The sequence below is a fragment of the Chlorocebus sabaeus genome, chromosome 6 (genome assembly GCF_047675955.1).
Source record: "Chlorocebus sabaeus isolate Y175 chromosome 6, mChlSab1.0.hap1, whole genome shotgun sequence".
In the NCBI taxonomy this organism is placed as follows: domain Eukaryota; kingdom Metazoa; phylum Chordata; class Mammalia; order Primates; family Cercopithecidae; genus Chlorocebus; species Chlorocebus sabaeus.
This window is the reverse complement of record NC_132909.1, coordinates 40838972-40862247: the sequence shown is the minus strand read 5'-3', so window position 1 is coordinate 40862247 and position 23276 is coordinate 40838972. Positions and strand designations below refer to the sequence as shown.

General features: G+C 41.2%; 1 protein-coding gene across 1 annotated transcript in view; it reads right to left on the bottom strand.

Moving 5' to 3' along the window:
* Positions 1-22359, bottom strand: part of LOC103234284 (uncharacterized) — a 32439-nt gene extending 10080 nt beyond the window's left edge. Inside the window, 6 exon segments of the mRNA XM_073015751.1 lie at positions 2267-2362; positions 2860-2986; positions 6144-6226; positions 18645-18718; positions 19835-20014; positions 22289-22359. Coding sequence (XP_072871852.1) covers positions 2267-2362; positions 2860-2986; positions 6144-6226; positions 18645-18718; positions 19835-20014; positions 22289-22359 — 631 coding nt within the window.
* Between the last annotated feature and the right edge of the window lie 917 nt (positions 22360-23276).

Genomic DNA, 23276 nt, shown 5'->3' with positions numbered 1-23276 from the left:
CAGCATAATCATAAACAGAAGATTCTAATGACAAAGTGATAAATAAGCATTTTGACAAATAAGATCATTTCTAAGTTTTAAAGATATGCTATTCTTACGCAAAATAAAACTGCTGTAATCCAAATTTAGAAGCAAAAAATAGCCTTACATTGGTAGATAAAGAAAAAATATGTATTATTTTGCAGAATATGGTCAGGGCCTCTGATATATAAAAACAAATATTTGGGAACAAATTATGTCATATTTTAAGTATTGGTTGACAAAAGTGAGTGAAAATCCTGTAATCTTTTTTTGCCTGCCTATATTTCCTTTTTGTCTGCCTACTAATTATCTAATTCACTTCAGACATAACATGTAAATTTTAGTATATTGTCATAAATGTCTAAATCTAAAATAACAGACAAAATTGAAATAGAAAACAGAAAGTCAAAAGGTACAGGGAGAGTGATATCGCTAACATGGAAAAATAAAAGGTGCCTTATTTGCTTATTTTCTGACAGCAAGAAAATTCATCAGCCTGACAAAATGCCTCTATGAGAGACACAGGCATCATGACTCAAACCTGTAATGAGAAATGCTTTAGCACAGACCTTCAAGATCAACCTGGGTTATGTAGCAAGAACCTATCTCCAAGATAAGTGCCCTTAAAAGAGGTTTGAGATCTAGGGAGGGAGTTGTGAAACTCTGCTAATGCCCAAGATTGAGGAATATTCTTTTCAGAAGGCAGGCTTTCATTCGGGTGGCAAACTACAGGACCTCTATTCTTGGCTACAGACCAGAAAATGGCCCACCCAACTTGGTCACACTGAGAATTCTGAACTTACCCTGTAATCATCCCAAACTCCTCCCAGCCACAGTCTGGGAGAGGTCTTGCCCTTCCAGAGGCCTGGAGAGAGATACCCATTTATAGCCATGTAGCACGCCTGCAGACCTTGGCCCTTACTGTGGTCCCTGAAGCGGTTCCATGACTCAGTTTTATCACCCTGAACCAAAGTTCATGGCAAGTTCTGCCTATGTAGAAATCCACACAGTGACCATGGGAAATCCTCTCTGGTACTCAGTGAAAGCCAAACTCATCTACATCCTAATATAAAGCCTACCATATGCAGACCCAAGTGCAGAAACCTGCCCTAGCGTCTGCCCTACAGAGCAAAGTCCTGAAGAATATGCACTCTGTCCAAAAATAAAATGGGAATTACAACTACCCAAGCCCCTTGTAACAAGCCAACTAAAGGTGGACCCTAATGCAGACACAGCAGCCTTTGTAAATAAGCTACTACCCCTCTCCACTACAAACCCATAGGACATCCCATCACCCTGGGGGCTCAACAAAAGATCTTTACTTTCTGAAACCAATTTATAAAAACTTGAAGAGGGTCGGGTGCAGTGGCTCACGCCTGTAATCCCAGAACTTTGGGAGGCCAAGGTGGGAGGAATATGAGGTCTAGGAGTTCAAGACCAGGCTGGCCAATATGGTGACACCCCATCTCTACTAAAAATACAAAAAAATTAGCCAGGTATGGTTGCGGGCACCTGTAAACCCAGCTACTTAGGAGGCTGAGGCAGAAGAATCACTTGAACCCAGGAGGCAGAGGTTGCAGTGAGCCGAGATGGTGCCACTGCGCTCCAGCCTGGGTGACAGAGTGAGACTCCATCTCAAAAAAAAAAAAAAAAGAAAAGAAAAGAAAATACAATTCTCACATAGAATTACAATAAACTTTGAATAGTCAAAGCAATCTTGAAAAAAAAAAAAGGACAAAGCAAAACATCATACTTTATAATTTCAAACTATACTTCAAGACTATAATAAGACAGAATGCAATGTGCAGAAAAATTAGCAATAAAAAGACAATGGAACAGAAACCACTACTCTCACACATTTAGGACATGATGTAAAAAGAGAACTTAAAAAACAGTTTAACACAGAGTTTCTCAAAATTATGCAGATTATCTGTGTGTTTTCAAAAACAACGAAGAAGCAGTCAGATTTTGCAGTCTCTTATATGCCACAAAGAGGACTGTCTTGGCTGTCACTGTAAACTTGAAGGAAGGTCACCAAAGGGAAAGTAAAATCTTCAGCAATTTTACAAAGATAAGACAGAAGATGCTTCTTTGTGAGAGCAAAATAAAAAAAAAAAAAATTCAGGCTTCCTAGAAACTATTTCCTTTGGAACACAGATTTCAAATCATTTTAAGGACTTTTCTTTTTTCTGCTTGGGACCTCTCATCTGTATTGTCTGTTGTATTCACTTTCACTCTCACCTACCTGGGGGTTCAACTCCCATCTCATGTCTCTTCACATTCCAAGGTTCTTTTCCTTGCTCCAGACAGGTGATCCGGTCTGGCTTAGAGGCAGCAATACCTGTTTTATTAAAAATAACATGAATTGTGCTCATATTCTCCAATTATCAATTTAGTAGTGTGTTCAGTAAAAATGATGTAATAGAATACTCTAGTAAATTAATTCTAAAATACTAAGTTACAACAAAAAATTTTATATATTTAGGAAATATTTTAATTTTGTAAGTTCTTAATTTTCCTACCTGGTATTACTAAATCAAAAATTGGTAGTGGCAATTACATTTTAAGATGTGAGCAACAGTATGTTATGCCACCAAATTTCTAAAATTAACACTAATCTAGAGTGAAGGACACAGATCAGCTCAGGCTTGTGGAAAGTTCAGGTCAAAATGAAACACCTTGAAATTCTTTTCTACATAGACAAATCTTGAAGTTCAAAACAAAACAAAACAAAACACCAGAGATCTGAAAGCATAAATTACCAAAAACCATTCTACAAAAAAGAGAAATAAAACTTATAGGGTATATTAGGGAATTGTGTACTGAAGTTATCCTCACCCAGGAAGACCAGGTTTCTGTAGTTCTCTAACATCACATTCCTAAATAAATTCTGCTGTGGAATGTCCAGACATTGCCACTCCTCCAGAGAGAATTCTATGGCCACATCCCTAAATGTCAACACTCCCTGAAAAACATACAAACACACACACATATGTCTACCAAGTGGCCAGGAACAGAATTTTTAATTTGACTCAAGATAAAACAAGAGTAAAGAGAACTGGTTGTTACTTACAGGCGTGACGGAAAATATTTAATAAATTTCTTTCTTTTTTTTTTTTTTTTCTTGAAAAGGAGTCTCGCTCTGTCGCCCAGGCTGGAGTGCAGTGGCCCGATCTCGGCTCACTGCAAGCTCCGCCTCCCGGGTTCACGCCATTCTCCTGGCTCAGCCTCCCCAGTAGCTGCGACTGCAGGCGCCCGCCACCACGCCCAGCTAATTTTTTGTATTTTTTTTTAGTAGAGATGGCGTTTCACCGTGTTAGCCAGGATGGTCTCGATCTCCTGACCTCGTGATCCGCCCACCTTGCCCTCCCAAAGTGCTGGGATTACAGGCTTGAGCCACCGCGCCTGGCCTAATAAATAACTTTCAACACAGAAATATTCTCTAATGTATTCTCTAACTCTGAGAAATGAGAGTAGTATAAGATCCACAACATCAATGTATAGATGATACTTTTCTGGATGATGAAGTATAAAATTGAGGGCATTAACACTAACATGTACATTTTTTAGTGCTATATTTACATCATACAGAATAAGTCGTGTAAAGTTTTCAGATGGAAAAGACATACTCAGTTAGAAATTACTGCTCAAATGTTAATGTGTACAATAAACTGGAGATCTTGTTAATCCTGATTATTTTTTCAGAAAATCTGAGGTGGACTCGGTGGCTCATGCCTGTAATCCCAGCACTTTGGGAGGCTGAGGTGGGTGGATCACTAGGTCAGGAGATCGAGACTATCCTGGCTAACATGGTGAAACCCTGTCTCTACTAAAAATTACAAAAAATTAGCCGGGCGTGGTGGCGGGCACCTGCAGTCCCAGCTACTGGGAAGGCTGAGGCAGGAGAATGGCGTGAATCCGGGAAGTGGAGCTTGCAGTGAGCCGAAATCATGCCACTGCACTCCAGCCTAGGAGACAGAGCAAGACTCCATCTCAAAAAAAAAAAAAAAAAATCTGTAATAAAATGAGTTTCTGAATCTCTAACAAGCTCACCAGTAATGCCCATGTTTTTGGTCCAAGAAAACTATTCTGTCAAACATCCAGTAAGTGGAAGAGCCTGTGTGTTTTTCAGTTTTTCTGGCCTGTAAACAAAGATGAAAGCTTTCATTTTCTAAAGACAGATAAATGAAAAGAAAACCTAAGAAAGGTCAGCTGCCAGATTAAATGTGATTGTTGATGCACATCTGCTGAATAAAGGTAATAATGAAGAGAAAAATAATTAACTCTATAGAAAAAAAAATCTGTCACAGAGCTCATTAATCAAGTGAGTTATTAACATCAACTGCATGAAGACAAATATTTATGATATGCTGATGCACAGAGAAGGACACGGCATCACTGCTATGGTATCTCCCAGCCAAAAGTAAATTACAGCCTGAATTTAATCATACAGAAACATTGGTTTTATGCAAAGTTCCAGATACCGATATCTGCCATGTTCTGTACATTTTAATAGTGATTTTCAGCAGTCTTTCTTTCACACCCTAAAGAGCAAGTATCTTCTAATAATATTTTTTTTCCAAAACTGTCTGGGTAATAAATGCCATCCCATTTAAATAAGCATTTTCCTTTTTTTTTTTTTTTTTGAGACGGGAGTCTCGCTTTGTTGCCCAGGCTGGAGTGCAGTGGCGCAATCTCGGCTCACTGCAAGCTCCGCCTCCTGGGTTTACGCCATTCTCCTGCCTCAGCCTCCCGAGTAGCTGGCACTACAGGCGCCTGCCACCTCGCCCGACTAGGCTTTTTTTTTTTTTGTATTTTTTAGTAGAGACGGGGTTTCACCGTGTTAGCCAGGATGGTCTCGATCTCCTGACCTCGTGATCCGCCCGTCTCAGCCTCCCAAAGTGCTGGGATTACAGGCTTGAGCCACCCCGCCCGGCTAAATAAGCATTTTCTTAATCCTGTTCTGCATACAGATAATGGAGAACAGAGATGGAACCTCAACATCACATGCTCTCCATCTTTACCAAGGACCCCAGCTTTTCCCCAATAGGAATACTGAGTATCCACACCTTTCCATGTTCCACAGCCATGAAAGAAACATTCTTAATATTGCAGTTCATAAATTCACGGTGAGAATTCTTTATGACATATAAGAAGCCATGATGTTGAGAATGTAGAGAAGACTCTGGTACACAGGAAAGAAATATTTTTCAGACCCCCTTGACTATAAGAACTAAAAAGTAGTTAAAACAAACTCATTAGGAAGAAAAAGCACAAGTAGAAAATTAAAGCTCTTCAAGTATTGAACACATGGCATTCCAGGAGGCAGAGTGGACACAGCTCTTCACCTGAGACATGTTTAGCATAAAAAGAAAAAGAAAAACAAAAACAAAAACAAAAAATTTTTAGGGGCGGGGCAAAGATGGCCAACTAGAAGCAGTGGTGATCAGAGGCTCCACCGAAAAGAACCATAATGGCCTGTGCATCCTGCACTGGCACCTGAGGTATCCAGGTTCTCTCATCAGAACTGACTAGGCAGCTGGCATGGCCCATGGAGAGGAAGAAAGAAGAGTGTGGTGTAGCCACCCACCTGACAGCCGCACAGGGCAGGGGAGCCCCCACCCCCCGGCCAAGGGAGGCAGTGAATGAGTGTGCTACTTAGCTGACAAAACTATGCTTTTTCCATGGAACTGTGCAACCCACAGACTGAAAGATTTCACTCGGGAACCCATGCCACCGGGGCCTAGGGTCCTAACCCCAGAGCTGTGCAGATTCTCAATAACCTCTCAGTTAAAATCGGTTTAAGCCTGCTGAGTTCCCAGGGGAGGGGTGACCAGCACCACAGCTGTGGCTGCCTGCTGTCTAAGCCATTTGAGCTCCTTGGGGAGGGGCAGCAACCAGCCCTGGGACTGATAGCTGCCTAACACACTAGGCAGCTATCCCTGGGCAGGGGAAGGGCGGCAGCCATCTCTGTAGCTCCTGGCTGTGCTTTTCCCCTGCTGGAGACAGGGATGCTGGACGGCTTGGTTCCAAGAGGTGTCCCCCACAGCCCAACACACCAGCTGTGCCAGACTGCAGCTACAGCACCTCTTTAGGCCTGACTCTGACCCATCCCTCCTCACTCTGTGGGGCCACCCTGCAGGAACTCCAACAGCTTCAGCCAGGGGCTCAGGGACAGAACTCTGATCTCTCTGGGCCTGAGTCCCTAAGGGGAGAGGTGACCACAGTCTCTGTGGACGAGCAGACTTAGCTTTTCCTCCTGCTAGTTCTAAGGAATCCAAGCAGCCCAGAGGAGTGGGTTTAACCCCAGTGAAGCATACCCCCTCCACCAAGGGACAATAAAAGTGCTTCATTAAATGGGTCCTGTTCCTTGTGCCACCCAACTGGGTGAGATACTCCAACAGGGGTTGTCAGACACCCTATACAGCTGTGTTCCTAGTGGCATCAGATTGGTGTTCCTTGAGGTCAGACATTCCAGAGGAAGGAGAAGGCATCCATCTTTGCTGTTATCCAGCCTCCTTGAGTATTATCTCCAGGTGCAGGAGTGAACCAGATAAATAGGGCCTAAAGTGAACCCCCAGCAAACCACAGCAACCATACAGAAGAAGGACCGGACCACTGAAAGAAAAACAAACAGAAATGAACAACAGCAACAAAAAAGTCCCCACAAGAACCCCATCCAAGAGTCAGCAGCCTCAAAGATCGAAACTAGACAAACTCATGAAGATGAGAAAGAATCAATGAAAAAAACGCTGAAGCCAAGAGCGGTGGCTCATGCCTGTAATCCCAGCACTTTAGGAGGCCGAGGCGGGCGGATCATGAGGTCAGGAGATCGAGACCATCCTGGCTAACACGGTGAAACCCCGTCTCTACTAAAACTACAAAAAAATTAGCCAGGCATGGTAGCAGGCACCTGTAGTCCCAGCTACTCGTGAAGCTGAGTCAGGAGAATTATGTAAACTTGGGAGGCAGAGCTTGCAGTGAGCCAAGATTGCGCCACTGCACTCCAGCTTGGGCAACAGAGCAAGACTCCGTCTCACAAAAAAAAAAAAAAAAGAAAAGTAAAAAGAAAAAAAACACTGAAAACACAAAAGGCAAGAGTGCCTTTTCTCCAAATGATTGCAATGCCTCTCCAGCAAGTATGCAGAACTGGATGGAGAATAAGATGGACAAATTGACAGAAGTAGGCTTCAGAAGATGGGTAATAACAAACTCCACTAAGCTAAAAAAGAAGCATGTTCTAACTGAATGCAAAGAAGCTAAGAACCTTGATAAAAAGTTAGAGAGAGGAGCTGCTAACTAGAATAACCAGTTGAGATAGAGTCTCACCGCACTTCACCCAGGCTGGAGTGCAGTGGCAGGATCTTGGCTCACTGCAACCTCCACCTCCTGGGTTCAAGCGATTCTGCTGCCTCAGCCTCTGGAGTAGCTGGGATTACAGGCATGTGCTACTATGACCAGCTAATTTTTCTATGTTTAGTAGAGACAGGTTTCATCATGTTGGCCAAGTTGGTTTTGATCTCTTGACCTCAGGTGATTCCCTCGCCTTGGCTTCCCAAAGTGCTGGGATTACAGGCGTGAGCCACTGTGCCCAGCCTATTTTGTTAATTTTTTCAAAAAACAGCTCCTAGATTTATTGATTTTTTTTTTTGGAGGGTTTTTCATTTCTCAGCTGGGCATGGTGGCTCACACCTGTAACCCCAGCACTTTGGGAGGCCAAGGTGGATCACAAGGTCAGGAGTTCAAGACCAGCCTGGCCAACATGGTGAAACCCTATGTCTACTAAAAATCCAAAATTTAGCTGGAGTGGTGGCTCATGCCTGTACTCCTAGCTACTCAGGAGGTTGAGGCAGAAGAATCACTTGAACCTGGGAGGCAGAGGTTGCAGTGAGCCAAGATAGTGCCACTGTACTCCAATCTGGGTGACAGAGTGAGACTCTGTCTCAAAAAAATAAAAAATAAATAAAAACTAAAACAAAACAAAACTGGCAAACCGAATCTAGCAGCATATCAAAAAACATCCACCAGGCCGGGCACGGTAATCCCACCACTTTGGGAGGTCGAGGCAGGCAGATCACCTGAGGACAGGAGTTCAAGACCAGCCTGACCAACATGGAGAAACCCTGCCTCTACTAAAAATACAAAAAATTAGCCAGGCGTGGTGGTGCATGCCTGTAATCCCAGCTACTCGAGAGGCTGAGGCAAGAGAATCACTTGAACCCGGGAGGCAGAGGTTGCGGTGAGCCAAGATCACGCCACTGCACTGGGCAACAAGAGCGAAACTTTGTCTCAAAAAACAACAAGAACAACAAAAAACTGATCCACCATGATCAAGTCGGCTTCACCCCTGTGATGCAGGGCTGGTTCAACATATGCAAATCAATAAACAAAATTCATGACATAAACAGAACTAAAGACAAAAACCACATGATTATCTCAATAGATGCAGAAAAGGCCTTTGATAAAATTCAACTTTCTTTCATGTTAAGAACTCTCAATAAACCAGGTGTTGAGGGAATATATCTCAAAATAATAAGAGCTTTTATGACAAACCCACAGTCAATGTCATATTGAATGGGAAAATGCTGGAAGCATTCTCTGAAAAGGATGACAAGACAAGGATGCCCTTTCTCACCATTCCTATTGAACATAGTATTGGAAGTTATGGCCAGGGCAATCAGGCAGGGGAAAGAAATAGAGTACTCAAATAGAAAAAGAGGAAGTCAAATTGTCTCTGTTTGCAGATGACATTTAGAAAATTCCATCATCTCAGCCTAAAATTTCCTTAAGCTGATAAGTAACTTCAGCAAAGTCTCAAGATACAAAATCAATGTGCAAAAATCGCAGGCATTCCCATAAGCCAACAATAGACCATCAGAGAGCCAAATCATAAATAAACATCACAACTGCTACAAAAAGAATAAAATATCTAAAAATACAGCTAACAAGGAATGTGAAGGACCTCTTCAAGGAGAACTACAAACCACTGCTCAAGGATGTAAGAGAGCACACAATCAAATGGAAAACATCCCATCCTTATGGATAGAAGGAATCAATATCATGAAAATGGCCACACTGCCCAAAGTAATTTATGGACTCAATGTTATCAAACTACCATTGACATTCTTTACAGAATTAGGAAAAAAAAAAAAAAAAAAAAAAAGACTTAAAATTTCATATGGAACCAAAAAAGAACCCATATAGCCAAGACAATCTTAAGCAAAAAGAACAAAGATGGCAGCGTGACACTACCTGATTTCAAGCTATACTACAAGACTACAGTAAGCAAAACAACATGGTACTGCTCCAAAGACACATATACAGACCAATGGAACAGAAAAGAGCCCTCAGAACTAACACCACACATCTACAACCATCTGATATTCAACAAACCTGACAAAAACAAGCAATGGGGAAAGGATTTTCTGTTCAATAAATGGTCCTGAGAAAACTGGCTAGCCATATGCAGAAAACTGAAACTGGACCTCTTCCTTACATCTTATACAAAAACTTACTCAAGATGGATTAAAGACTTAAATATAAAACCCAAAACCATAAAAACCCTAGAAGAAAACCTAGGCAATACCATTCAGGACATGGGCAAAGACTTCATGATGAAAAAGCCAAAAGCAACTGCAACAAACGCCAGAATTGAAGAATAAAACCTAATTAAACTAAAGAGCTTCTACACAGAAAAAGAAACTATCATCAGAGTGAACAGGTAACCTACAGAATAGGAGAAAATTTTTGCAATCTACCCATCTGACAAAGGTCTAATATCCAGAATTTACAAGAAACTTTAAAAAATTTACAAGAAAAAAAAAAAAATCCGTCAAAAACCGAGCAAAAGCTGGGCGTGGTGGCTCACACCTGTCATCCCACCAGTTTCAGAGGCCGAGATGGGTAGCTCATTTGAGGTCAGGAGTTCGAGACCAGCCTGGCCAATATGGTGAAACCCCACCTCTACTAAAAATACAAAAATTAGCTGGGCGTGGTAGTGAACATCTGTAGTCTCAGCTACTCGGTAGACTGAGGCAGGAGAATGGCTTGAACCCAGGAGGTAGAGGTTGCAGTGAGCAGAGATCATGCCACTGCACTCCAGTCTGGGAGACAGAGTGAGATGCTATCTCTCTCACACACACACACACATACACACACACACACAAAAGTGGGCAAAAGATGAACAAACACTTCTCAGAAGGCATTTATGCGGCCAACAAATGTATGAAAAGAAGCTCAACATCACTGATCATTAGAGAAATATAAATCGAAACCACAATGAGAGACCATCTCACACCAGTCAGAATGGTGATTATTTAAAAGTCAGAAACAATAGATGCTGGTGAGGCTGTGGATAAATAGGAACGCTTTTACACTGTTGGTGAGAATGTGTATTAGTTCAACCATCGTGGAAGACGGTGTGGTGATTCCTCAAGGATCTAGAACCAGAAATATCATTTGACCCAGCAATCCCATTACTGGGTATATACTCAAAGAAACACAAATCATTCTACTATAAAGACACGTGCACACATATGTTTATTGCAGCACTATTTACAATGGGAAAGACATGGATCCAACCCAAATGCCCATCAATGACAGGCTTGACAAGTAAAATGTGGTACACACACACCATGGAATACTATGCAGCCATACAAAGAAATGAGATCGTGTCCTTTGTAGGAACATGGATTAAGCTGGAAGTCATCATCCTCAGCAAACACAGGGATAGAAAACCAAAAACCACATGTTCTCACTCATAAGTGGTAGCTGAACAATGAGAACACATGGGTACAGGGAGGGGAATAACACACACCAGGGCCTGCTGTGAAGTCAGGGGCAAGGGGAGGGCACCTAGAAGGGTCAATGCGTGCAGCAAACCACCATGACACACAAATACCTATGTAATAAACCTGCATATTAACTAAGCATTGCCTCTCAAGCTTTAATGAGCTTATAAATCACTTGGTAATGTTGGTCTCACTCTATGTAATGTGATTCTGCAGGTATGGAAAGGGTCCATGAGAGGGTGTTTTAAATAAGTCCCCTGTCAATGCTGATGATGCTCCCCCTAGGCTCATTACTAGCATTAGTTAAAGAAGCAGGCACAGCACAGAGTCTCTTACACTTGGCACTCTTGTCACAACACAATTACTTCTGGAACAAATGAAGACAACCAATCTCCATCTTAAAGCATCATAATCTTTGTTGGCTTTTTAAGGTATTTTGTTTTGTTTTGTTTTGTTTAGACAGAGTTTTGTTCTTGTTGCCCAGGCTGGAGTGCAACGGTGCAATCTTGGCTCACTGCAACCTCCACTTCCTGGGTTCAAGCAATTATCCAGCCTCAGCCTCCCAAGTAGCTGGGACTACAGGTATGCACCACTATGCCCGGCTAATTTTTTGTATTTAGTAGAGACAGGATTTCACCATGTTGGTCAGGGTCATCTCGAACTCCTGATCTCAGGTGATCCACCCATCTTGGCCTCCCAAAGTGCGGGGATTACAGGCATAAGCCACTACGCCCAGCGGCTTTATAAAGTTTACAGAGAAAACAGAAAGTAGCAATATCTGAATCTGCATTTATTTTTATTTATTAATTATTATTATTATTATTTTGAGACAGAGTCTTGCTCTGTTGCCCAGGCTGGAGTGCAGTGGTGAGATCTGCACTTACTGCAACCTCCGCCTCCCAGGTTCAAGCGATTCTTCTGCCTCAGCCTCCCAAGTAGCTGGAACTACAGGCATGCACCACTATGCCTGGCTGATGTTTTTTTTATTTTTGGTATTTTTTGTAAAGTCAGGATCTTACCATGTTGGTCAAGCTGTTCTTGAACTCCTGACCTCAAATGATCTGCCCACATCGGCCTCCCAAAGCGCTGGGATTACAGAAGTGAGCCACCGCACCCCACCCTTGCTTTTGCATTGTAAGTACTTCAGCATGCAAATAATTACCTTGGATAATCAAGTTTCTGTCAAAAGAACTTATGTATCTTTTAGTATTTATCATTCTGTATTGCTAAATTTAATTCTACCTTTGTGTCCAACTTTCATGTGCTCCTAAAATGAGCTTTACTCTGAACAAATCTGTGTGTACTTTTAATGACCGAAAATTAAAAAAATAAACCTTTGCCAAAGCAAAAACAAAGCAATGAATCTCAAGTTACAAATAAAGACAATCCTGAGTAAAAAAGAATGACAAAAGGTTTATTTAGCTGTTAACATAATTTACATATATTTCAAAAAAGCAGAGAAAAATATCTACATACAATCTAAATGCTTTAATAAAACGGAGATGAACAAAATATCCTCCCTTACTTTCATGTATGTGAATAAAGCCTCTTATTTTTAATTTACATTTTCTCCTAAAACAAACAGGTCACTGGACATGTTTTTGAACTCTTGGACATCTGAATTGTGAACCTGAAAGAATGTTTACAGTAAAAAAGCAGAAGAGAGAAAGGTGTTATAATAAATTGATGTGTGCACATAAATAAATCAAGTTGTCAGAGATCTATGAAAAGAATGAGATACTGACACAATAATAGTGGGAGTCTACAACACCCATGGGCACTAACAGACACATTATTGAGGCAGAAAATTAACAAAGATATTAAGACCTAAACTCAACACGTGACTGAACAGTCCTAATAGACTTCTACAGAACTCTCCATCTAAAAACAACATAGTATACAGTCTTCTCATCATTAAGTGGCACATACTCTAGAACCATACACAGAGGCCACAGCTTGATAAAAATGTAATTCAATACAAAGAAAATCACTTGAATCATACAATTACATGGAAATTAAACAACCTGCACTTGAATTACTTTTGGGTAAATAATGAAATTAAGGCAAGAACCAAGAAGTTCTTTGAAAAAAATGAGAACAAAGATACAACATACCTGAATTTTTGCAACACAGTTAAGGCAGTGTTAGGAGAAAAATTTATAGCATTAAATGCTTACATTGAAAAGTCAAACTTCAGTTTAACAACCTGACATCATAAATAAAAGACTGAGAGAAGCAAGAGCAAATCAACCCCTAAGCTAGCAGAAGACAAGAAATAACCAAAATCATTTCTGAATGGAAGGAGATTTTGACATGAAAAACTATACAAAAGATCAAGAATTGCAGGAGTAAAATCTTAAAAAAAAAAAAAAATTATCCACAAAATATTGGCAAACCAAATTGAGCAGGACATCAAAAACCTAACCGACTATGATCAAGTAGGGTTTATTTTGGGGATGCAAGGCTAATTCAACATACATGAGGTGGGGTGTGGTGGCTCATGCCTGTAATCCCAGCACTTTGGGAGGATGAGGCGGGTGATCACCTGAGGTCAGGAGTTCAAGACCAGCCTGGCCAACATGGTTAAACCTCCTCTCTACTAAAAATACAATAATTAGCCAGGAGTGGTAGCTGGCACCTGTAATCCAGCTGCTTGGGAAGCTGAGGCAGGAACCCAGAGGCAGAGGTTGCAGTGAGCTGAGATGGCGCCACTGCACTCCAGCCTGGGCAGCAGAGCGAGACTTCGTCTCAAAAGAAAAATCACAGATGAATTAAAAATGTGATCATCACATAAACAGAACTAAAGACAGAAAGCACAAAATTATGTCAATAGATGCAGAAAAGGCTATCAATAAAATTTAACATTTTTATGTTAAAAAGCCTCAACAAACTAGGCATGGAAGGTGCATACTTCAAAATAATGAGTTATCGGCTGGGCACAGTGGCTCACACCTGTAATCCCAGCACTTTGGGAGGCTGAGGCAGGAGGATCATGAGGTCAGGAGATTGAGATCATCCTGGCTAACACAGTGAAATCTCGTCTCTACTAAAAATACAAAAAAATTAGCTGGATGTGGTGGCGGGTGCCTGTAGTCCCAGCTACTTGGGAGGCTGAGGCAGGAAAATGGTGTGAACCCAAGAGGCAGAGCTTGCAGTGAGCCGAGATCGCACCACTGCACTCCAGCCTGGGCGACAGAGTGAGACTTCGTCTCAAAAATAAAAAATAAAATAAAATAAATAATAATAATAGTGAGTTATCTATCACAAACCCACAGCCAACATACTGAATACACATAACCTGGAATCATTTTTCTTTGAAAACTGGCACAAGACAAGGATGCCTCCTCTCAACACTCCTATTCAGCATAAAATTGGAAGTCCTGGCCAGAGCAATTAGGCAAGATAAAAAATAAAAGGCATACAAACAGGAAGAGAGGAAGTCAAAACTTATTTCTGTTTACAGATGACATAATGCTGTATCTGAAAAACCCTATAATCTTGGCAGAAAAGCTTTTCAAACTGACAAAAAACTCCAGTAAAATTTCAGAATACAAAATAACTGTACAAAAATTAGCAGCATCCCTGTAAATAAAAAAAAAATGCATGCCAAAAGACAAATCAAAAACGGAATCCAATTCACAATCACTACAAGAATAAAATATCTAGGACTATAGCTAACCAGGGAGGTGACAGATCTTTATGACAACACTGAAAACACTGCTTAAAGAACTCAGAGAAGGGCCAGGCGCAGTAGCTCACACCTGTAATCGCAGCACGTTGGGAGGCTGAGGCAGGCTGATCACCTGAGGTTGGGAGTTCAAGACCAGCCTGACCAACATGGAGAAACCCCGTCTCTACTAAAAATACAAAATTAGCTGGGGTGGTGGCACATGCCTGTAATCCCAGCTACTCGGGAGGCTGAGGCAGGAGAATTGCTTGAACCTGGGAGGCGGAGGTTGTGGCGAGCCGAGATCGTGCCATCACACTCCAACCTGGGCAAAAACAGCGAAACTCCATCTCAAAAAAAAAAAAAATCAGAGATGACACAAAGAAATGGAAAACCATTTTATGCTCATGGATAGAAAAGATCAATATTGGCCAGGCAAAGTGGCTCACACCTATAATCCCAACACTTTGGGAGGCTGAAGTGGGTGGATCACGAGGTCAGGAGTTCGAGACCAGCCTGCCAACATGGTAAAACCCCATCTCTACTAAAAATACAAAAATTAGCCAGGCGTGGTGGCAGGCATCTGTAATCCCAGCTACTCGGGAAGCTTTAGCAGAGAACTGCTTGAACCTGGGAGGCAGAGGTTGCAGTAAGCCAAAATCGCACCACTGCACTCTAGCCTTGGTGACAGAGCAAGACTCTCTCGAAAAAAAAAAACAAAAAAGAGAAAAGATCAATATTATTTAAATGGTCATACTGCCAAAGAAATTACAGATTTAATGCTATTTTTTATCAAACTACCAAAAATATTTCTTAACAGAACTAAAAAACAAAACAAAAAATTTTTTAAATTATGGAACCAAAAGAGGGCCCAAATAGCCAAGGCAATTATAAGCAAAAAGAACAAAGCTGAAGTCATTACATTACCTGAATTCAAACTATACTACAGGGCTACAGTAAACAAAGCAATAATGGTACTGGTATAAAAACAAACTCATAGACCAACACAACAGAGAGCCCATAATAATGCCACACACTCACAACCATCTAGTCTTTGGCAAAGCTAACAAGAGGAATCTGGAAAGAATTCCCTATTTAACAAATGGTACTGGAATAACTAGCTAGCACTATGTAGAAGACTGAAACTGGACCCTTTCATTATACCATATACAAAAATCAACTCAAGATAAATTAAAGATTTAAATGTAAAATGTCAAATTATATATTTAAAAAATCCATGAAATACCATTCTAGACATAGAAGCCGGCAAAAATTTTAAAATAGATACCAGAAGCAATTGCAACAAAAGTAATAATTGACAAATGGAAGCTAATTAAGCTAAAAAGCTTCTTCACAGCAAAGGAAACCATCAACACAGTAAACAACACACAGAATAAAAGAAAATATTTGCAAATCCAATATCCATAGTTTATAAGAAACTTAAACACGTTTACAGAAAAAAAAAAGACCTTACTAAAAGGTAAACAAAAAATATGAAAAAGATGTTTTTTTCAAAGAAGACATACATGTGGCTAACAAGCATATAAAAAATGCTCATCACTAATCAATCATTAGAGAAATTCAAAGAAAAACCACAGTGAAATATCATCTCACACCAGTGAGGATGGCTATTAGAAAGTCAAAAGACAACAGATGCTGGCAAGGTTACAGAGAAACAGGAATGCTTACACCAGTGGGAGTGTAAATTAGTTCATTATAAAAAGCAGTGTGACAATTCCTCACAGAACTAAAACAGAATTACCTTTTGACCCAGCAACCTCATAATTGGGCATATACCCAGTAAAATACAAATTATTCTATCATAAAGACATACACATGTTCATTGCAGTACTATTCACAATAGCAAAGACATGGAATCAACCTAAATACTTCTCAATTGTATACCGGATAAAGAAAATATGGTATGGCTGGCCATGGTGACTCACACCTGTAATCTCAGCACCTTGGGAGGCCAAGGCAGGTAAACAGCCTGAGTTCAAAAGTCTGAGGCCACCCAGCCCAACATGCCAAGACCCTATCTCTACAAAAAATACAAAAATACAAAAAAAAAAAAAAAAAAAAAAAAAAATTAGCCAGGCCTGGTGGTGTGTGCCTGTAGTCCCAGCTACGTGGGGGGCTAAAGTAAAAGAGGATTGCTTGAGCCTGGGAGGTTGAGGGTGCAATGAGCTGAGATCATGCCATTGTACTCCAGTCTGGACAACAGAGTGAGACCATGTCTTCAAAAAGAAAATAAAATAAAAGGCTTAGGCCAGGCGCAGTGGCTCACGCCTGTAATCCCAGCACTTTGGTAGGCCAAGACAGGCGGAACACAAGGTCAGGAGATAGAGACCATCCTGGCTAACACGGTGAAACCCCGTCTCTACGAAAAATACAAAAAATTAGCCGGGCGCCGTGCTGGGCACCTGTAGTCCCAGCTACTGGAGAGGCTGAGGCAGGAGAATGGTGTGAATCCGGGAGGCGGAGCTTGCAGTGAGCCGAGATCACGTCACTGCTCTCCAGCCTGGGCACAGAGCAAGATTCATTCTCAAATAAATAAATAAATAAAATAAAGTATGGGGTCCGGGTGCAGTGGCTCACACCTGTAATCCCAGCACTTTGGGAGGCCGAGGTGGGTGGATCACTTGAGGTTAGGGGTTGGAGACCCCGTCTCTACTAAAAACACAAAAAATTAGCCAGGCGTGGTGGCGCACACCTGTAATCCCAACTACTGGGGAGGCTGAGGCAGCAAAATTGCTTGAACCCAGGAGGTGGAGGTTGCAGTGAGCCAAGATTGTGCCACTGCACTCCAGCCTGGGAGACAAGAGAGAAACTCCATCTCAAATAAATAAAATATGGTACATAAATATCATAAAATACTGTGCGGCCGTTAAAACATGCGTGTGTGTGCCTGCGCGCGCGCACGCGCATGCGCGCACACACACACACACACACACACACACACACACACAAGATCATGTCCTTTGAAGCAACATGGATGAAGCTGGAGACCATTACTCTTAGAAAACTAACGTAGCAGCAGAAAAACAAATGCATGTTATTCTAAGTAATAGCTGAGGATGGGCACAGTGGCTCACACCTGTAATCCCAACACTTTGGGAGGCTGAGGCGGGCAGATCACCTGAGGTCTGGAGTTCAAGACCAGCCTGACCAACATGGAGAAACCCTATCTCTACTAAAAATACAAAATTAGCCAGGCGTGGTGGCACATGCCTGTAATTCCAGCTACTCAGGAGGCTAAGGCAGGAGAATTACTTGAATCCAGGAAGCGGAGGTTGTGGTGAGCCAAGATCACACCACTACACTCCAGCCTGGGCAATAAGAGCAAAATTTCATCTCAACAACAACAACAAACAATTAAGTAAGAGCTGAATAATAAGAACACATAAAAACAAAGAGGGAACAACAGACACTGAGGCCTAGTTGAGGTTGGAGAATGGGAGGACAAAGAGGATCAGAAAAACTACCAGTTTGGTGCTATGCTTAGTACCTCAGTGACAAAATAATCTGCACACCAAACCCCCATGACACAATTTTAGCTGTATAACAAACCTGCATGTGTAGCCCTGAACCAAAAATAAAAGTTAAAAGAATAAAAATCTATGAGTGGGAAACAGTGCAATGTAGGTGGAAGAACTGGTTTGTGCTACAGATAGCGGCTCAAGTAGAGGTATACTCTGATGGATTTTGTGTTTACGCAGGCAGATGAGATGATGAACAGGAGGTCTAGAACCCTCAGCTGGTGGGGAAAACAGGTTGCTGTTACAGATTCAGTGTCTGGGGGTTGGGATATGCCAGGAGACTTGTAGACACTTTTGTAGGTTTTTGTCAAGAAACACTAGAATCAAAAATGCTGTTGTAAAATTTCTCAGGGTGGTGTCTAGTCCTGGGAGACGTCTGGACACATTAACATCTAGTGGGTTTGCTTGTGAGTGAGTGGGAATCCTGTGGTGACAGCTGTGGGAAAAGGGGTTTGCTGTCAGAGTTTCTTTCCTCTAAGTTTGGATCCTCTCTCTCTCTGGGAGACCAGGAATCACAGGACAATGGGCAGTGTGACAGTCTGTGTACAGGACAGCAGAGCCTCCCATTCCCAGATAAACCAGAGTTTTATTCCAGGCCAGGCCTCTGTGATATCTTTTTTCTTGTACCAAATCTGTAGAGTTTGCTGAACACCAAGCCATCGTCCAACACCAACTCATTGTCTAACATTTGAATTTGAATTCTGACAGCACCCAGAGTCAGCACAGACCCTGATTCAGGGCTCATTTTCACAATAATGTCCTAATGGCAGATGCCTGTCACAAACCCCATAGGCCCATCTATGCTTCTGAGCTACTGTTGAAAAATTATGGACTCCCGTAACCTCCCTCAAGTTTCACAATTTGATAGAGTTACTCACAGAACTCAGCAAAATGCTGTAGTTACATTTACCAGCTTATACAAAATACAACCCCCAAAAAAGTCAAATGTAAGAAATGTATAAGACAAAGAAAAAAATGGGGAAAGATGAAGCACATAGATAATCCTGGTAAACAGCTATGATTAATAAAAGTCTCTATCCTGTGTGTTCTCCAGAAACAGTTTATGGAAAGAAACATGCTTTCCATTATGGCTTAGATGGTGCTCTTTTTTCTTTATCACATAGCCAGACACAGACTGCACATTTTCTTCTCGTTCTCATTTTTAAAAATCAGCTGGCCGGGAGCGGTGGCTCGTGCCTGTAATCCCAGCACTTTGGAGGGCTGAGGCGGGTGGATCACCTGAGGTCAGGAGTTTGAGACCAGCCTGGCCAACACAGTGAAACCCCTCCTCTACTAAAAATACAAAAAAAATTAGCCAGGCATTTTGGTAGGTGCCTGCAATCCCAGCTTCTTGGGAGGCTGAGGCAGAATTGCTTGAACCCAGGAGGCAGAGGTTGCAGTGAGTGGAGATCACACCACTGCACCGCAGCCTGGGTGACAGAGTGAGACTCTGTCTTAAAAAAAAAAAAAAAACCAGCTGAATTTTTCTTCAGTGGTCAGAATAAAATACTTTTTAATCAAACTTCACTTATCTCCTCCCCACAGGCTCCTTAACATTCAGCTACACTCAATCTGTGTCAAAATACAACCCCATTTTATGTCCTTCCTAAGGACATGCTGACTTCAGGGTAAAACATTAATCTAAAATCTGACTTTTTCACCCTCCATTTGCCATTTCCCTCCCACCTTCGTTCTAATCTCGTTTGTTCCTTCCTTGTATGCCTGAACTTGCAATTTTTAAAGATCTTATAGGTATTTTCTTCTGTTACAATACTTCTTTGGAATTTAATTTTTACATTAATCTAACTATGGTTTACCTTAAATGGTCTAGAAACTGCTTCAAAACAATAACCACTTCATCTTCACAAAAATCCTGCCAGTTCTTTTCCTTCTGAACCTTAACTGCATCTGCCTGTGGGTCCCCAGCTTTCCAGGGCTCTGTAGCTTCTCTCACTATAAAGGTTTCTTCCATGGCTGGGGTGAGGAGGCTGGGACATCTGCAAGAGAGAGTCTTCAGAAAAAAACTAATTGGGCCATTAATAACCTTCTTTTGCAGGCTCAATATTAATTAGCCTTAGCTTGGAGTCACTAGGCTCATGCTTTGATTTCCATTGTCAGAGTTATTAACTTGGTTTTCAAAACTATGTGTGTGAAAAATTCAGTAACATTACTCAAACACAATGTTCATATAAGGGAATGAAATTATAAGGTGATTCCATTTTATACCTCAATGAGAAAAGCAAAAGTATCAATTCCTTTCAGACAATACATGTCTTACTATTTCCATTAAAAATCACGTAGTAACAATTAGTCATATGGGAACATTTCTAGGAGGTACCAAGTTTTATCTCACAAAATTTAGCATGAAACTCAGAAGTCAAGATAACAAGATACAGAACAGAGATATTCACTGTCATAAATTTACCCTGCAATAAAAGGAAGTGATATTTTATGAATCTATATAACGTAACTTACCAATTACCTATCACATTTTCTTGTGGAAATGTATTCTGTTTCTTGTTTTTTGTTTTTTTAAGACGGAATTTTGCTCTTTCACCCAGGCTGGAATGAAGTGGCACGATCTTGGCTCACTGCAACCTCCGCCCACTGGGTTCAAACAATTTTCCTGCCTCAGCCTCCCCAGTAGCTGGTATTATAGAAACCCACCACCACGCCCGGCTAATTTTTGTATTTTTAGTAGAGATGGGGTTTCATTACATTAGCCAGGCTGGTCTTGAACTCCCAACCTCAGTTTATCCACTGGCCTCAGCCTCCCAAAAATGCTAGGATTACAGGCATGAGCTACCTACCGTGCCTGACGGGAAATGTATTAATTTCCTACAGCCAAAATGCAGGAGAGATTTTCCCTATTGTTTTTCTTGGTAGCATTTTAGAAGCAAAGTCTTGGAATTCTGCTTGAAATCACCCAGTCATAAAAAACACACCTGAAAAAATTCCTAAACTCACTTTGGGAAAGAAAAAGATAAACAATAATTTTTAACAAATGGAATACATAATTTTTTCTGATATGCACAACTTTTATGCCCTATGTAAATACTATAAGTATTTTCGTACCTTTTAAATTTTACTAATAAAATGTAATTTACAGTTAAAAAACTAAAGTCGATATAAGTGAACAAATCTTTTCAAGGTGAAAAACCCAGGGAGTAGCAGTGTTGATTAGAAAACAGATATGTGGCCGGGCGTGGTGGCTCAAGCCTGTAATCCCAGCACTTTGGGAGGCCGAGACGGGCGGATCACGAGGTCAAGAGATCGAGACCATCCTGGCTAACACAGTGAAACCCCGTCTCTACTAAAAAATACAAAAAACTAGCCGGGCGAGGTGGCGGGCGCCTGTAGTCCCAGCTACTCGGGAGGCTGAGGCAGGAGAATGGCGTAAATCCGGGAGGCGGAGGTTGCAGTGAGCCGAGATCTGGCCACTGCATTCCAGCCTGGGCGACAGAGTGAGACTCCACCTCAAAAAAAAAAAAAAAAAAAAAAAAAAAAAAAGAAAACAGATATGTAGGCTGGGCACAGTGGCTCAGCCTGTAGTACCAGCACTTTCGGAGAACAAGGCAGGCGGACCACGAGGTCAGGAGTTCGAGATCAACCTGGCCAACATGGTGAAACCCCGTCTCTACTAAAAATACCCAAAAAAATTTGCCAGGTGTGGTGGTGCACGCCCATGGTCCCCAGCTACTCGGGAGGCTGAGGCAGCAGAATCACTCGAACGTGGGAGGCAGAGGTTGCAGTCGGCCGAGATCGCGCCATTGCACTCCAGCCTGGGTGAGAGCTAGACTCCGTCTGAAAAAGAAAAAAAAAAAGAAAGAAAAAAGATGTGTCTGACTCATGTGTCAATTCAGATCATCCAATCGCTTGAGAGATTCTCCCACTCCATCCTGCTCACTTAAGGGCTCAGTGACCACTCTCTGAAGAGACACTGCACTATGCTCAAGTGAGTGCCCCAAGTGTATTTCACTTTGCAAGTTTTTGAACCATCTCACTGAAGTCAGGTTTTCTCTTTCTTTTGTCTTTTGGGATACTATTTTTTCTTTCACAAATCTTAGAGCATTTAGAAGGCAGAAATTATTTCTGTTTTCCCCTCAATACCAGCATGTGAGTGGTGGACCAGCACTCTGTCTCCAAGAAATGGAAGCTGGGTTGGGTGAAGACGATTTTAATGTCTCAAGGGATTAGCTTTTCAAAGGAAGAGTACACCAAGAGATTTGTCTTTTCCCCAGGGTATCCACTTCAGAGGCTACACTCCCTACCTCAGGTTGTCTTGTGAAAGAAAATGACTTAGGAGCTGATATTCACTAAATACTCTAGCAGACATAGCCATAGCGGTTATCTTGGGTTATTCAGAAACAGTACTGAAACCCAGGACCAAGAAAAAAAGACAGGGTTGCTGAGGACAAATCACCCCATAACGTTTGCAAAATAAAAATATCTTGACACTAAAACATTCTCATAAGATCTTTGTGCCTAACGACAAAAGAAAAAGAGGCACAGAGATGTTTTATAATTCACTATCAGGTGATTATTCTTTGCTTTCTTCTCATGTGAAATATTTACAAACAGAAAACATTCCTCTTTCTTTTACTTTTTTCAATTTTAAATAATTTTATTTAAGACACTGCATTTTCCACTTACAATACAGCGTTTATAAAGTGCAATGTTATTTCCTTCCCCTGTGCATATGTTCCATACTCAAATATTGAGAATGCCCGGTAACTTACTATAACAGCTTAACTTTTTAAAACTTCCACAGAATTTGCTACAAATTTAGGTCCTTCAAATAAGAAAACATATCTTTTTCAATACGCCATCTAATGCTTTGTCAAAAAATGATTAAAATACAGTATCGAAAATGTACATTAAAGAACAAATAATAAAGTAGATTAGGGATAGGAAGTTGGCATTTGAGATTTTCAAAAGAAACTGAAAATTCAGTATTTTACTGCAAGCCAGAGTTAGGCTGGAGAAATGGGGTGTGGGGGGTTGACCTGCGATCCTGCTTGGGACCCATGTGAAAAACGCAAGGGAAAATCAGTCCCATGTGGCGGCAAATAGACTGAGGTGGCTCCAGTCCCTGGATTTCTAATTTTTAAAAATCTAACTAAAATGCTTTTTTTTTTTTTTTTTTTTTTAGAAATTACTACATTGGGGGAAACAAAATTCAGGCTTAAAAAACAATAAACTGTCAAGTAAGCTCTGGTTACACAACCAGGAAATTTGTAGGCTCAAGGTGAAAATTAA